General features: G+C 40.0%; 1 protein-coding gene across 1 annotated transcript; it reads right to left on the bottom strand.

Moving 5' to 3' along the window:
* Positions 1-6,793: 6,793 nt before the first annotated feature.
* Positions 6,794-15,496, bottom strand: LOC124514250 (tigger transposable element-derived protein 1-like). Its single transcript, XM_047082284.1, has 3 exons — positions 14,078-15,496; positions 6,960-7,016; positions 6,794-6,859 (listed from the first exon to the last, which is right to left on the bottom strand). The coding sequence occupies exons 1-3, from the start codon at positions 15,494-15,496 to the stop codon at positions 6,794-6,796; spliced, it is 1,542 nt and encodes a 513-aa protein (XP_046938240.1).
* Between the last annotated feature and the right edge of the window lie 1,037 nt (positions 15,497-16,533).

The raw sequence follows: 16,533 nt of genomic DNA, 5'->3' as shown, positions 1-16,533 counted from the left end.
AGGATTGTGGGATTGAGTCACATGTCAGGCTCCAGGCAGGGCATGGAGCCTGCTTAAGATGCGCTCTCTCTCCCTCTGCCCTTTTCCTCCCTGTTCATGTGCTCTCTCTCAAAAAAAAAAAAAAAAAAGTAAAAAAGGTATATTTTGCTCATTATGAACTTTTTCGTATTAATAGTACTCTTTTACTATGTTAAAATACTCTTTTATGGGGCACCTGGGTGGCTCAGCCGGTTAAGTGTCAGGTCATGATCTCACAGTTGGTGAGTTCGAGCCCCACGTCGGGCTCTGTGCTGACAGCTCAGAGCCTGGAACCTGCTTCGGATTCTGTGTCTCCCTCTCTCTCTGCCCCTCCCCCACTTGTGCTCTGTCTCACTCTCTCTCAAAATAAATAAACTTTAAAAAAGATAAAAAAAAAATACTCTTTTATTCCTGAGCCTTTTTGCAGTCTCTTAAATTTTACACCCAGGATAAGAACCTCACTTGTCACACTACATTCCCAGTTTACAAACTTAGGTTGTTAGCTGCTCTTTCAAAAAGGTGATGCTGCAGGGTCAAATTCTAGACTGCCCAGAATTCAGAAAGTGGGTGGTAGTTCTTTTCCCCTCCAAATTGTATTCTTGTACTCCACCATGACTTGGGAGTGAGCCTTTAATTTGAAAACACCTAAGTTACATGCTTTTTCTTTTTCAAGTTTATTTATTTATTTTTAGAGAGCGGGAGAGGGGGAGAGAGAGGGAGAGACGGAGGGAGAGACGGGGGGAGGGGGAGAGAGAGAGAGAATCCTAAGCAGGCTCTGCACTGTCAGCACGGAATTCAATGTGGGACCTGATCCCATGAACCACAAGATCATGACCTAAGCCAAAATCAAGAGCAGGATGGACACTCAACTGACTGAGCTACCCAGTCACCCCTACATGTTTCTTATAAACACAAAGCCTGCACCTCTGCAGTGCAAACAAAGAGCTATTGCTAGGCGCACCTGGATGCCTCAGGTAAGCATCCACTTTTTTTTTTTTAAGTTTATTTGAGACAGAGTGCAGGAGGGGCAAAGACAGAGGGAGAGAGAGAAAATCCCAAGCAGGCTCCATACTGTCAGCACAGAGCCAAATGTGGGGCTCAAACTTACAAATCACAAGATCATGACCTGAGCTGAAACCAAGAGTAGGATACTTAACTGACTGAGCCACCCAGGTGTCCCAGCATCCATCCGACTCTTGATTTCACCTGTGTAGGGCTCTGGGCTGTCAGCACGGAGCCTGCCTGAGATTGTCTCTCTCCCTCTCTCTCAGCCTCCTCCTCTCAAAAATAAGTAAAAAATAAAAATAAAAAAGAGCTACTGCTATTCTGCCCAACATCAGTAGACTAAAGGTCAACTTCTTTGTCTTGGAATTATAATAGCGTTACTGCTCAATGCTCAAATAAATCTTTTAATGCAAAGGCTCTCACAGTGCCCTTAGTATTTCAGAAACTTTTTTTTACCACATCTCTATGCCAAAAACCAACCTAAAACTAGTCTAAATAGTTGGGTCCATAGAACGTGACAGGATTCATTTTTAAGGTGCCCAACAGATGGCGTTGTTCCCTTGAAAATTTAAAATATCCAGGCAGCGTGATGGGTACTAAGGAGGGCACTTATGATGAGCACTGGGTGTTTTATGTAAGTGATGAATCACCGAATTCTACTCCTTAAACCAATATTGCATTGTATGTTAACTAAAATTAAAAAAAAAAAATCCAGCCAACGCCCCACTGAGTTGGCTACAACCAAGTGCCCACAGTTTCAATGGCTAAAGTGCCTAACTCGATTCTAACTGGTCTCTAAATTCTAATTATTTTTGTCTTCCCAGGCCAGGACCATAGTGGGGAGAAAATGTGAGCAAGGAAAGAAAAACATATAAAGTATCAACTTAAATTTTCTTAGTTTCATATTTAACATAAATATACAAAAGACAATGCTAGCCAGAAACAGAATTAAAAAGAAGGGTGGGGTGCCTGGGTGGCTCAGTTGGTTAAGCTTCCAACTTCAACTTTGGCTAAGGTCATGATCTAACAGCTTGTGGGTTCAAGCCCCACATCAGGCTTTGTGCTGACAGCTCAGAGCCTGGAGCCTGCTTCAGATTCTTTGTCTCCCTCTCTCTCTGCCCTTCCCCTGCTGTGTTGTCTCTCTCAAAAATAAACTTAAAAAAAAGAGCCAAATCCATACCACAGGCAGTCCTTGAGCAAAGACTACACAACACAAACTTCTGTAGTGTCCAGACTAGTTTTACTGAAAAAGATATCATTCTAAGCAACTTTTTAAACTATTTAATCTTATACCAGTTCTCTACTATGTAACTTTCTTAGAGCCCATAACCAACAATTAATTAATGCATGGATATCAAACATCTGGCAGAATGAATATAAACTGTGGATGACAAGTTCTGGGGATGGTTCTCAAGCACTTTCTTTCAACTCTGACCAGCTGCAAGCAAACTCCCCATACATATGCTGAGCATCAGAAGAAAACTCTCCTTCAGAGTAAATAGAGGTAGCTGAATGCAAATTGTGGTTTTCAGTGCCATGCCTATGGATATTTTAATAGCATATCCAAAAGGCTGGTCTTTACCTAAACTACTTCTAATATTTTAAGGGACTGAGTGCATGTTTCATTTTATGAAGCAATAAATTTTTTAAAAATATTTTTAATGTTTACTTATTTTTGAGAGAGAGAGAGAGAGAGAGCGAGAGCCCGCGAGCACACAAGCAGGGGAGGGGCAGGGAGAGGGAGACCCAGAATCTGAAGCAGGCTCCTGGCTCTGAACTGTCAGTACAGAGCCCGATGGGGGGGGGGGGGAGGGGGGGGCTCGAAATCACAAACTGTGAGATCGTGATCTGAGGCAAAGTCAGATGCTTACAACCACCTGAGCCACCCAGGCAATCCAGCAATGAACCTTAAGAATAATATTCAAAGTTTCTTCCAGGGAGCCAGGGTGGCTCAGTCAGTTGAGCATCTGACTCTTGATTTCAGGTCAGGTCATGCAGGGTCGTGGGATTGAGCCCCGTGTGGGACTCTGCGCTGAGCAGAGAGTCCACTTGAGATTCTCTCTCCCCGTCTCTGCCCCTCCTCCATGGGTGTGCCCTCTCTCTAAAATAAAAAAGAAAGTTTCTTCCATCTGATCAAAGTCAAACAATGCTAGTCCTCCCATGAAAAAGATACTCTAATAAACAGAAAGAGTGGGAAAGGTAGATTTGAAAAAAAAATGGCTAAGAAAGATGTTTGTGGCCTACTTTTTATCAAGACAGAAGAACTCCCCATGTATATGTTCTGCCAAGACATCCAATGTAAATTAAGATTCAAAATGAGCAGAAAATTCAACTCAAAATATTTTTCAAGTTCTTTACAGCAAACAAGACAAATTAACCAATAAGGCTTGTCAACCCAGAAAAAAATAACCAATCTGCTGACTGAGCATATTTCACATCCATCCAAACATCTCTGAAAGACAGTGAAACCAAGTTTTTCAAACAGTCTTCAATTCTGACCTAGACTGTTGTCTCTAAGCGTGATCCTTCATTTTACCATCTATAGTTCAGGGTCAAAAAACTGTGGAAAAGACAGGCCCTACCACAATAGAGATATCAACCTAAATACTTCACAAACTTGAAACATGCAAATTTAGCACCCTTCTTGTAGTTTTCCAGTTATCAAAAAGAAATCTTCATTAACATGAAGAAATGCCATACTTAATATCTCTATCAAGATGATCATGAGAAAACACGGTAACTCTGTGGTGCTCAGTGACCCATGGCAGGTAGCACATAGTTACCTTTCAACTATTTTTGATTAAAGAAGACAGGAATTACTAAATGCCCAGTACTGCAATGTACACATCTTCCCAAACTATCATTCTACTCACGTTAACCTCTTTCCACACCAAATCTTTTAACTTCTCATAAGGAAAACAAAAACAAAAACACCTGGATTTTTTTTTTTTTTCCTGTCTCTTCTCTATTACTTTGCTTTAAGTGTATTTCTGACTTGGATACTTCACATTAACAAACAAACATGCTGAGATTCAATCCTTACCCAATTTAGGGGCATTTTAATTTCTTCTGAAAAACTGCCAGGCAAAAATGTGAATTTCAGAAAAGGCCAGCACATAGGGAACACAGTGCCACATCAAGAGGAAAATGTGAGATGGACAGAAAATTTGAGAATCATACCAAAACCAAGTGAAGGGGCAAACTTTCATCATATTATAACTGTGAGTCTCTGAATCAAGACTGTTGTGATTCTTTTCTTCTATTTTTTAAAATGTGATATAAATTCTAATTAAATACAAAAGTAGAGATGTATCTATCACCCACCTTCAAAAATTATCAACCCAAAATTGTTTTATCTATGCCTCCCTTCTTCATCTTATATTGAAGCTAATCTCTACATTATTCATAAATATTTTGGCATGGACCTCTAAAAGATAAGGACCTGAAAGATATAACAAAAGAAAAAAAATAGTACCATTGTATGCCTAAAAATTGGTAGTCCCTTAAAATCATTTAGTCAACATTCAAATTTCAATTTCTCTCAAATACCATACTTTTTTTTTCAATATATGAAATTTATTGCCAAATTGGTTTCCATACAACACCCAGTGCTCATCCCAAAAGGTGCCCTCAATACCCATCACCCACCCTCCCCTCCCTCCCACCCCCCATCAACCCTCAGTTTGTTCTCAGTTTTTAACAGTCTCTTATGCTTTGGCTCTCTCCCACTCTAACCTCTTTTTTTTTTTTTCCTTCCCCTCCCCCATGGGTTTCTATTAAGTTTCTCAAGATCCACATAAGAGTGAAACCATATGGTATCTGTCTTTCTCTGTACCATACTTTTTTAAAGTTTGTCTGAATTAGGATCCAAATAAGGTCCATATATTATGATTATTTGATAAGTTTAAGTCTTTTAATTTATAAATCATTTTTTTCCCTCCCTTGCCATTTATTTGTTGAAGAACCAGTTCATCTCTTGTAGATTCTACAACCTGGATATTGTTGATCACATATCCATAGCGTTTACTATATGCCTCTGTCCCCCTGGATATCCTGAAATTGACAGTTGGATCTAGTGGCATGATTATATACAGGATGAACTCTCCCTCCCCCCCGAAGACTACTCTTAAGGGTAGAGTTTTCTTCCATCTGGGGGCATGCTCGATGCTGGATCTAATCATCCTAAATCTGTCCTTCCTTCGTTCACTAACTAGAACACTTCTATTTAAAAAAACAACAAGTAGGGGCACCTGGGTGGCTGAGTTGGTTGAGCATTCAACTCTTGATTTTAGCTCAGGTCATGATCTCAGGGTTTTGTGAGTTCCAGTTGACCGTGCAGAGCCCACTTTGGATCCTCTGCCCCTTCTCTCTCCGTCCCTCCCCAACTTGTGCTTGTGCTCTCAAAATAAACTTTAAAAAACAAAACAAAAAACCCAAAAAAGCCAAAACATTTATATTATTTGGCTACCCATGGTGCAGTTCACATAGTAAAGTCTTGATTCCTTCTATCTTGCTTTTTTTCCCTTTATTTACCAGTTTTCAAAATAATGATGCAATAGTATTTCACCAAAGTGAATAAGCTTGCTCTTAAACTATCATTATGGTATCATATTTTAAACATAATTTACGTGTTTTGGTCCACTGCAGTTATCTTTATTGATACTCAAAAGTGTCCTATTTTGGCCAGTCAAACTTCAGCTGGCTTCCCAGTCCTTCTGACACCTTAGTAAAGTGTCTACTAAAATCCTGGCAATCTAATAGCTCCAGGATCAGTTCACATATTTCCTTCCCCAGACCTAGAATATGCCATTTCTTTAAGGAGCTCTGATTCCTATTGGTGGGAAATGATGTTCCAAGACCACAGTCTAGATGCTCGGGACCTTTCTGCTCATTTTATTTTTTAAAAGATTTTTAAAAGTTTATTTATTTATTTATTTATTTAGAGAGAGAGAGAGAGAGAGAGAGAGAGAGAGAGAACGAGTGGGGGAGGGGCACAGAGAAGGGGGGCAGAGGATCCAAAGCAGGATCTGTGCTGACAGCAGATAGCCTGATGTGGGGCTCAAACTCACAACCCCAAGATCAAGATCTGCATGCTATTCCAACTGAGCCAGCGAGACGTCCCTCTGCTCACTTTTAATATAAAATTAGGGGCACCTGGGTGGTTTAGTCAATTAAGTGTGACTCCAGATTTTGGCTCAGGTCATGATATCACAGTTCATGAGTTCAATCCCCACATCTGGCTCTGCGTGGACAGGTGGAGGCTGCTTGGGGTTCCCGCCCCCGGCTCTCTGCCCCTCTCCTGTTTGCTTGCTCTCTCCGCCTCAAAAAATAAACTACAAAAAAAATTTTTTTAATATAAAATTATCTCCAGGGGCATCTTGGTGCCTCAACTGGTTGAGCATTTGACTCTTAATTTTGGCTAAGGTCATGGTCTCACAGTTAGTGGGATCAAGCCCCAGGATCTGCAGTAAGTGTGGAGCCTGACTGGGATTCTCTCTCTCCCTCTCTCTATGCCCTCCCCTATGTGTTCTCTCTCTCTCTCTCTCAGAATGAATAAACATTTTAAAAGATAAAATAAAATAATCTTCTTATCAACCACCGATTATTAGTCAGCTATCTTCAATTTCACTCCCATGGCATTTGGCAGAATGTTCCACATCCACAAAGAACATGTTTTAGAAACTAAAAAAATTCTATTTTCTCCTTAAATTCTTTGAGATTTCTCAGTCTTGTAACATATTTACTGAGCAAAAAATTCTCATTAATCTCATTACTTCCACTCTTCCCCTATCCCCAACCTCTTCCCTTCCCCTAACAAGAAGGCTGGGTCATTTTCCTGAAGGGCAGAATTTACATATACAGTTGACCCTTGAACAATATGGGTTTGAGCTGGGCAAGCCTACGTATAGATTTTTTTTTTTTTTCAATAAACGTACCGGAAAAGTTTGGAGATTTGTGACAATTTGAAAAACCTCACAGATGAACTGTGTAGCCTAGAAATGTCAAAAAACAAAATAAGAAAAAGGTAGCTATGTCTTGAATTCATAAAATATATTTAGATACTCATTTATCATTTACTACCATAAAATATACACAAATTAAAAAAGTCAAAATTCATCAAAATTTACACACCTACAGACTGTACATGGTGTCATTTGCAATAGAGAAATGTAAACAAACATGTAGTATTAAATAACTGCATTAACTGTAGTATATATTGTACTACTGTAATAATTTTGTAGCCACCTCCTATTACTAACTGCAGTGAGCTCAAGCATTGTGGTATCCCAATGTCCCCTTAAAACATCACTTGAGCAGCTGATCTCTCCAGTAAATTGTGTTATCACAGTAAAAAATGATCTCTCGCAGTTCTTGCTATTAGCAGTTAAGTTCTTGGGAAGTCAAAAGTTATACGTAGATTTTTGACTGGGGAGGTTATCGGGCTGTTAATATCCATAACCCCCACACCTTTCAAGGGTCAACTGTACTTAAAAATTTTTAAGGACAATCAAAAAGGATACATTTAGTTTAATCAAGTCCTTTTGCAAGCAACTATTTTTTGAAAGACAGTCTTTTTTTTTAATGTTTATTTATTTTGAGAGAGAGCAGGTATCCAAAGTGGGGAAGGGATAGGGAAAGAGACAGAGAATCCCAAGCAGGCTCTGTGCAGTCAGCACAGAGCCAGGCACGGGCTCAATTTCATGAACCCATGAGATTATGACCTGAGCCAAAAATCAAGAGTCAGACACTTAACTGACTGAGCCACCAAGGTGCCCCTAAAGACGGTCTTTTCTTGAATGCCAAAACAACGACAGATCACCTCAAAGATATCAAACAAATTTCTTAACTATTCCTAACAAAAACTTTATCCACAGCATATAAGCTCAAATAGCTAGTAAGGTTCCTTTCCAAGGTGGAAGGGGATGGGAGGTTTAGATAAAGCAAAAGGCCTACAACTTGACTTATAAACAAAACCTTATTTCTCCCTTCAATAAAATTCCCGAGAGATAAAAAATTTCATCATGTCCCACTGTTCTCCAGCATATACCAGGCACACAGTGGAGCCTACCTGAGGAAGAAACTTGGGTTTGACAGCTGTTAAAGGGAAACCAAATCATAAAGGACATCATTAAGGAATCTTCTTCACACATGCCAGTGGATTTTATCCAACTCAATGATACTCAAAAATGGGGACTACTTGCCCTCCAGAAGACATTTGGCAATGTCTACAGAAATTTTTGGTAGACATAACTATAGGTAGGGCTGGGGAGGGCTGCTACTGGCATCCATCTAGTGGGCAGTGGCCAGGGATGCTACTAAACATCCTATAATACACAGGTCAGCTAGGGACTTACCTGCTCTAAAACATCAATAGTGCCAAGATTAAGAAACTCTGATCAAATGGAATCCATGCTCTGAAATGGACATTTTTTTTCAATGTTTAATTTTATTTTTGAAAGAGAGAGAGAGAGCACGCACACGCACAAACAGGGGAGGGGCAGAAAGAACGAGAGACAGGATCTGAAGCTAGCTCTGTGCTGAGAGTGGAGAGCCCGATGTGGGGCTCAAACTCACAAACCACGAGATCATGATCTGAGCTGAAGTTGGACACTTAACCGACTGAGTCACCCAGGTGGCCCTGAAGGGGAAAATTTTTTTAAAGCTATCATCCCACATTCTATGCATAAAGAACTATCATTTCTTGGGTGCCTGAGTGACTCAGTCGGAGCATCTGACTCTTGATTTCAGCTCAGGTCATGATCTCAGGGTCACAGGATCAAACCTGCATCCAGCTCCACACTGAGCGTGGAACCTGCTTAAGATTCTCTATCTCTCCCTCTGCCCCCTCCCCAACCCGCACTCTTTCTCTCTCAAAATAAATAAATAAACATTAAAAAAAAAAGAAGAAGAAATGGAAATTAGGTTAAAGGACTTTGGGAAATTATAGCCACAAAAATTATTCACTAGTCAATATTGACAATAACATACTGATAGTAACCAATAAAATTAATAGTAACCATAATTTTAGAGGATTGACTGTTTCGAGGAGAAATTAGGTACTTGGGCAAGAAAAGAATGGCACAGAAGTTGTCAAATGAACATGAAGATAAAATCAAGTTTCACAGATAGATGATTATAACGTGAAACAAATCTTATAATCATCTCACGAACCATGACATCATGACTTGAGCCGAAATCAAGAGTTGGATGCTTAACTGACCGAGCCACCCAGGTGCCCCTAATCTCCATTTCTAAATTTCTGGTTTTGACCCCTTTACAATTCCACTATGGTTTGCTTCTGCTAAATATATCTACCCTCCTTGCCTGTCCAACTTCCAACTCATTTTCTCAGAGGGCAGTGAACCAAAAGGACATGAAGCAAACTTACTTCTGCATTCTTTCTCAAAGTCTTGTTGTTATATTTGAACTGTAAGTTACAAAGGTAGCTCTATTATCTCAAACACCAAAAGTTATGACAGTACTTAAGTTTAAACAGAAAAATGTTAGCAGATAATTCAGACTCTGCCTCTCATCAACTGGTGTAAACAACAAACAAGCCACTGATTGGTTTCTAGGTTCAAGCCCATATCGGGCTCTCTCCTGACAGCTCAGAGCCTGGAGCCTGCTTTGGATTCTGTGTCTCCCTTTCTCTCTCTGCCTCTCCCCTATTTGTGCTCACTCACTCGAAAATGAAAAATAAACATTAAAAAACCAAAAAAACCCCAACAAATCAAGTATTTAAATTTAACTTGCAGTTTGTAGGAAACACAGCAATAGAGGAATAAGTTAAGCAGCCACACAAGAAAATAATGAGGTAAATCCAGGTGGGACGTTCTATAAAGAAATAATCAGACAAATGCAGAATAGAGAACATTCTATAAAAGTAGCAACATGTTCTCTTTAAAAATGTGACACACACACACACACCCCCACACACACCCCAAACTAAATTAGAAGACACTAGGGGTTGGGGCACCTGGGTGGCTCGGTTGAGTGTCCAACTCTTGATTTTGGCTCAGGTCAGGATCCCAAAGTCGTGGGATCAGACTGGTGTCAAACTCCATGCTAAATGTGGAGCCTGCTTGAGATTCTCTCTCTCCCTCTTTCTCTCTGCTCCTCTCCCCACCCCCACCTGCACACACGCACACTCTCTCTCTAAAATAAAAAAAATAAAAAAGAAACTAAAGAGCCATAAGAAAATGCAACACTTGAACCTTTATTGGATTTTGATTCATATAAAAGCTATAAATGACATTTTGGGAACAAATGAAACATTTGAATATACAGACTACATAATATTTGGTAATTACTTTTAGTTTTTAAAAATTTTTAAAATTTCATTTCCAGTATAGTTAACATACAATGTTAGTTTCAGGTCTGCAACAAAGTGATTCAACAATCCTACACTTTACTCAGCACTCATCAAGAGAAATATACCCTTAACAAAAACGATAGGGGTGCCTGAGCGGCTCAGGCAGTTAAGCGTTGGACTCTTGATTTTGGTTCAGGTCATGATCTCAGGGTTGGTGAGTTTGAGCCCTGCATTAGGATCTGCGCTGACAGAACTGCAGAGCCTGCTTGGGATTCTGTCTCTTTCTCTCTCTGTCCCTCCGAGGTCCCTCCCAACTTGGGAATTTTTTTTTGAATTTTCTTTAAAAGAACAGTTATGTTAGAGTTATATAGGAGAATGTATTTATTCTTAGCAAGTGCCTGAAATATTTAGTGGAAATGTCATGATTTTCAAGTGGCTTAGCAAACATATGCATATTTTAGTGCTTTCTTATAGACATTAGTATGTTAAAACACCATTGTGTCTAGGTAAGAGGTTCACTGTCATACACCTTGTACTTTCACTTTCACGTGCATGACGTTTTCTTTAAAAAAAAAAAATGTTTATTTACTTTTGAGAGACAGAGCGTGAGTAGGGAAGGGGCAGAGAGAGAGGGAGACACAGAATTTTAAGCAGGCTCCAGGCTCTGAGCTGTCAGCACAGAGCCCGACGCGGGGCTCAAACCCACGAACCATGAGATCATGACCTGGACCGAAGTCAGATGCCCAACCAACTGAGCCACCCAGGCACCCCCGTGCATGAAATTTTCTTAATAAAAAAGTTGCGGGAAATCAGATGAATAAGGTCTGACAATCTAATGTAAAACATGACTATACTTGATAACACTGTACCATATCACTGAAATTTGCTGAATAGAACTTAAATGTTCTCACATGCAGAAAAAATAAATGTGAGGTGATGAATGTGTTCATTAACTAGATGGAGGGAATCCTTTTACAATGTACATGAAATCACCATATGTACACTTGAAATATCTTACATTTTGGCAATTATACTTCAATAAGGTTGAAATTTAAAAAAAAAGTTGGGCGTAAAAACCACCTATTCATATTTTGGTTATGATATTTTTGCACTACCATATTCTGCCACTATCCTTTTGCCATTTACTAAATCAAACTGGTAGCCTTGTTGATTTTCTATTTAACTTGTTCTTATTTCTAGGAGCAATTTTCACATAGATTCGCATATACACATTTCTTAAAACATACATAATTAATGTTAGAAAAAATGTATTTAAGGTGGATTATGTTGGCTACCAAGGAGGTACTGTAAGAGGAGACAGACTCTGCCATCTTCCATTAAGCCAACCCATTATTTGACATCTTAGTAACCTATTTGGTCTCTGTATTTTACAGCAGTAATTGTAGTGACAACCTAATTTTTGTATACTTAGACTTTACTCAATAATGTGGCTCACACAGGACTATTAGCAATTCCCACAGTCTTTTAAGTCTTTGTCATTCATCTTTCCACCCATAATATGGGTATACCAGACATACCTTTCTAGGGAGAAGTGAACTACACCTTAAGCACTGGCAAATATGGTAATCTATACTCAGATCCTAGCTAATCAGTAGAAGTCTACATAATTGAAAAGATACAAAGAGAATCTTTACAAACAACCTGTTATTTAAAAGCGACAAGGTGTGCCTGGGTGGCTCAAACGGTTAAGCATCCGACTCCTGATTTCCACTCAGGTCATGATCTCACAGTTCCTGGGGCTTGGTTTGTGGAATCAAGCCCCACGTTGGGCTCAAGCTGAGGCTGCTTGGGATCCTCTCTGCCCCTTCCCCCTTCCCATTCATTCTCTCTTTCACACACAAAATGAATAAACATTAAAAAAAAAAAAAAAAAACAACTGGGCTCTGTGTTGGGCTCTGTGCTGACAGCTCAGAGCCTGGAGCCTGCCTCAGATTCTGTGTCTCCCTCTCTCTCTGCCCCCTCCTCTACTTGTGTATACACACACACACACACACACACACACACACACAATGCTCTCAAAAATAAACAAACATTACAAAAACAAAAATTTTAAGAACATACCCTCTTACTCTAGGGTAAGAAATAATAATCCTCAAAACAACTGGCATCTGTTTTCAAGTTATCTCAATTTTTGTCTAGATTAATTCTAGAAAACCTATAGAGCTGACTACTTAATATGGCTATAAAATTATCGTTAAACCTGTAAGAAGCTTTTATTGTCTTTTGCATGACTGATTTCATCCCTTACAGAATCTAACAGTTGTAGAACCTCACATATAATATTCACAATGTGTTCCTCAACAGTGTTAATAACCTAATGCTCCCAAACACAAAATACTTTCAATTTACCAGGCAGCAAATCTATCAAGAAGCACCCAGATAAGAGCTCTGTGCTCTTTACTAAAACAACAACTAAAGTAAGCAGTAAGTTCTCTATTTTTAAAGGGTTCAATATTCAGGGGTCCCTTTCCCAAGAAGCTTTTCTTCGCTGACAGTTGTGTGACCTATATTCCATTTCTACTCCCTTGATATCATTTAACTCTTCTAAATACTAGTAATATGTTAGTCTATTTCCCTTTTCTCCTCCTGAGTTATACGTAAAAATGTTTTTTGTGGATATGGCTTTATTATCACAAACCCGAATGCCAAGAATCTATCAAAGTCTTATTACATTGATATGATAAAGGCACCAAACAGCTCTAGGGTTTGTAATTTAAATCAGAAATCACCACCCTCAGGGTGCCTGGGTGGTTCAGTCGGTTAAGTCCGACTCTTGATTTCGGCTATGGCCACAATCTCATGGTTTGTTGGTTCAGGATCCCAGGCCATCAGCCTGGAGCTTGCTTGGGGATTGATTCCCTGCCTCTCAAAATACATAAATAAACTTTTAAAAAAAGCGTTGGGGGTAGCTGGATGGCTCAGTTGGTTAAGCATCCAACTTCGGCTCAGGTCATGATTTCATAGGTTGTGAGTTCGAGCCCCACGTCAGGCTCTGTGCTGACAGCTCAGAGCCTGGAGCCTGCTTCAGATTCTGTGTCTCCCTCTCTCTCTCTCTGCCCCTCCCCTGCTGTGCTCTCCCTCCCCCTCTCAAAAATAAACAAACTTAAAAAAAAATAATAAAATGAAAAAAAAGAAATCTCCACCCTCAACAGAAAGACATACAGTAAAACCTTGGCTTGCGAGCATAATTTGTTCTGGAAACATGCTTGTAATCCAAAGCACTCATATATCAAAGCGAAATTTCCCCATAAGAAATAACAGAAACTCAGATGATCCATTCCACACCCAAAAATACTCATGTAAAAATGATTACAATATTGCAATATAAAATAATAAAAAAAATACAAAATATAAAGAAAAATAAATAAATTAACCTGCACTTACCTTTGAAAACCTTCGTGGCTGGTGTGAGGGAGACAAGAGAGAGGAGGGTTATTGTGTAGGACGACTTTCACTATCACTAATGGAATCACTGCTATGTATTGGCTCAATGCAATCTTTCTCTTTTCGTGCAACTTTAACAAGGAACCTATCCAATGACACTTACTTTTGCCTCCTTTTGAGGATTTCGCGGAAATGTGACATTGCATTGTCGTTAAACAGATTCATCGCTTGCACTGCTACAGCCTTATTCAGGTGGTGCTTTTCTACAAAATTTTGCACTGTTTCCCACATTTTACACATCTCCCTAATCTCATCTGAAGTGAGGGATTCCTCTGCCTTTTTCTCCTCTGCAGACGAGATCTCCTCCATAACCTTTTGCTGTTGCTCGCGATGAAGATCCATCAGTTCATCGGTGGTCAGCTCCTGACCATGTTCCTCCACCAGCTCCTGGATGTCATCCTCGTTCACCTCTAGGCCCATGGTCTTCCCCAAGGACACAATTTCATCGACAACTGGCGCCTCCTGTTCATGAGCAAGCCCCTCTAGGTCATGTCCAAGAACACAATCAGGCCACAGTTTTCTCCAAGCAGAACAGAGGGTTCTCTTGGTGACCCCATCCCAGGCTTTATCAATGATCTTGAGGCAGTTCACGATGTGGAAATGATTTTTCCAAAACTCTCGTAGAGTAAGGTTTGTTCCTTTGGTCACCTCAAAGCATTGCTGAAATAGTGCTTTGATGTAAAGCTTTTTAAAGTTTGAAATGACCTGCTGATCCATGGGCTGGAGGATTGGAGTGGTGTTGGGAGGAAGGAACTTGCCCTTAATGAACTCGAATTCCTCCAGTAAGTCGTCCTCAAAGCCTGGAGGATGAGCAGGAGCATTATCCATGACCAGCAAGGCTTTGAGTGGCAGATTCTTTTCTAAAAGGTATTTCTTCACTGCAGGACCAAAGACCTCGTTGATCCACTCAATGAACAACATACGAGTGACCCAAGCCTTGCTGTTGGACCGCCACATAACGTTTAACTGGCTCTTCTGAACCTTGCATTTCTTGAAGGCTCGTGGATTCTCAGAATGATACACAAGCAGGGGCTTGACTTTAAAATCCCCGCTTGCATTAGCACAAAACAAGAGGGTGAGATGGTCTTTCATGGGCTTGTGACCAGGCATTGCATTCTCTTCTTCTGTAATGTAGGTCCTCTTTGGCATCTTTTTCCAAAAAAGCCTCGTCTCATCGCAGTTAAAAACTTGTTCTGGCAGGTAACACTCAGAAACCATGAGCTTCTGGAACTCAGTAGCGAATGCCTCAGCTGCCTTAGCGTCCAAACTTGCAGCTTCTCCGTGCTTCGCAACACTACGGATGCCACTTCTCCTCTTAAAGTTATCAAACCATCCCCTGCTTGCCTTGAAGCCTTCTTCTTTATCTGTTGACGTACCTGGCAGTTTACTTACAAGGTCAGTGTACAAGGCCTTTGCCTTCTCACAGATAAAATTCTCAGTCACAGTATCACCTGCTAGTTGCTTCTCGTTTATCCAAACCAGAAGCAACTTCTCTACATCTTCCAGAACACGTGGCCGTTGCTTTGATATTCTCGTGACTCCTTTTGCTGCATCTAGCCCCCTTATTTCTTCTTTCTTCTTTAATATTGTACAAATGGTCGACGTAGACTTCTTATAAAATCTTGCAATTTCAGCCACTCGCATACCTCGTTCATACTTCTTGATGATCTCCTTCTTAACTTCCACTGTAATCATCTCCTTCTTCTTACCACCTTTCTTTTCAACATTTTTCCGCCTGGGGGCCATTGTATACGCTTGCACGGATGTTGACTACAGTACAGTATTAATAAACTCTTGTTACCGTATTTAATGTAATTGGCAATAAGGCAGCAGAGGAAAGGGTCTATATCTGCAGGCAGCCTGACCTAGAATGAAGCAAAGCATTCCTAAGCTTACTCTTGTATGGAAAAGCAAAGGACTGTCCATAGGTGCTTTGAAGTGACAAAACATACACTAGTGCCAGCTGTGGGCACCTTCCAACGTTCTGAAAGATCACTGATTTCTGCCAGATGCTGTGGCCTGAGACCGAGCATCTGGGCATGGGAGACCATCACCCACAAGCCCGTAGAAAAAGAAGAACCACTGGCTCAGTTGTGATCATGTGACATTCAGTGTCACATACTACTTGTATTGCAAGACATCGCTAGTTTATCAAGTTAAAATTTATTGGAAATGTTTGCTCGTCTTGCAGAACACTCGCAGAACAAGTTACTCGCAATCCAAGGTTTTACTTGTATGTAGAATAAAGACTGAAAAGTTACCTGGAATATACTTTAATATAATACCAGGCGTTATTTTGTAGTTTACACTCATCACCTCAATGAATTCTCACAATTATACATCCTAAGTACTACATTTTACAAATGAGATTAAAAAGGAGGTTTAGAGAGATTAAGTAACTTGCCCAAGCTTAAAGTTAGTAGATAACACACCAAGACTCGAATCAAAGTTTTTCTGTAAAATTCTCCCCCAAGCCACTGCCTCTTCCATTACTAACTCCAACACACACCTGTAAATTCTCCAGAAGTTCCTACATTGAGGCAGATTTGGATGATCTCAGAAGCAGAAGCATAGAACAACACCCAGTGATTCTCAAATGTTTTGGTTTCAGGACCGCTTTACATTCTTAAAATTATTGAGGACCTCAAAAAGTTTTTATTTATGTGGATTCTATCTTTTGATATTTACCATGTAAGGCCTTAAAACAAAAAAAGTTAAATACTTATCAACAC

The sequence above is a fragment of the Lynx rufus genome, unplaced genomic scaffold (genome assembly GCF_022079265.1).
Source record: "Lynx rufus isolate CCGP_SWC_20201006 ecotype Redwood Valley unplaced genomic scaffold, mLynRuf1.p SCAF_2, whole genome shotgun sequence".
NCBI classification, from domain to species: Eukaryota; Metazoa; Chordata; class Mammalia; order Carnivora; family Felidae; genus Lynx; species Lynx rufus.
The sequence above is the reverse complement of the archived record's forward strand: the minus strand, read 5'-3'. Positions and strand labels throughout refer to the sequence as shown.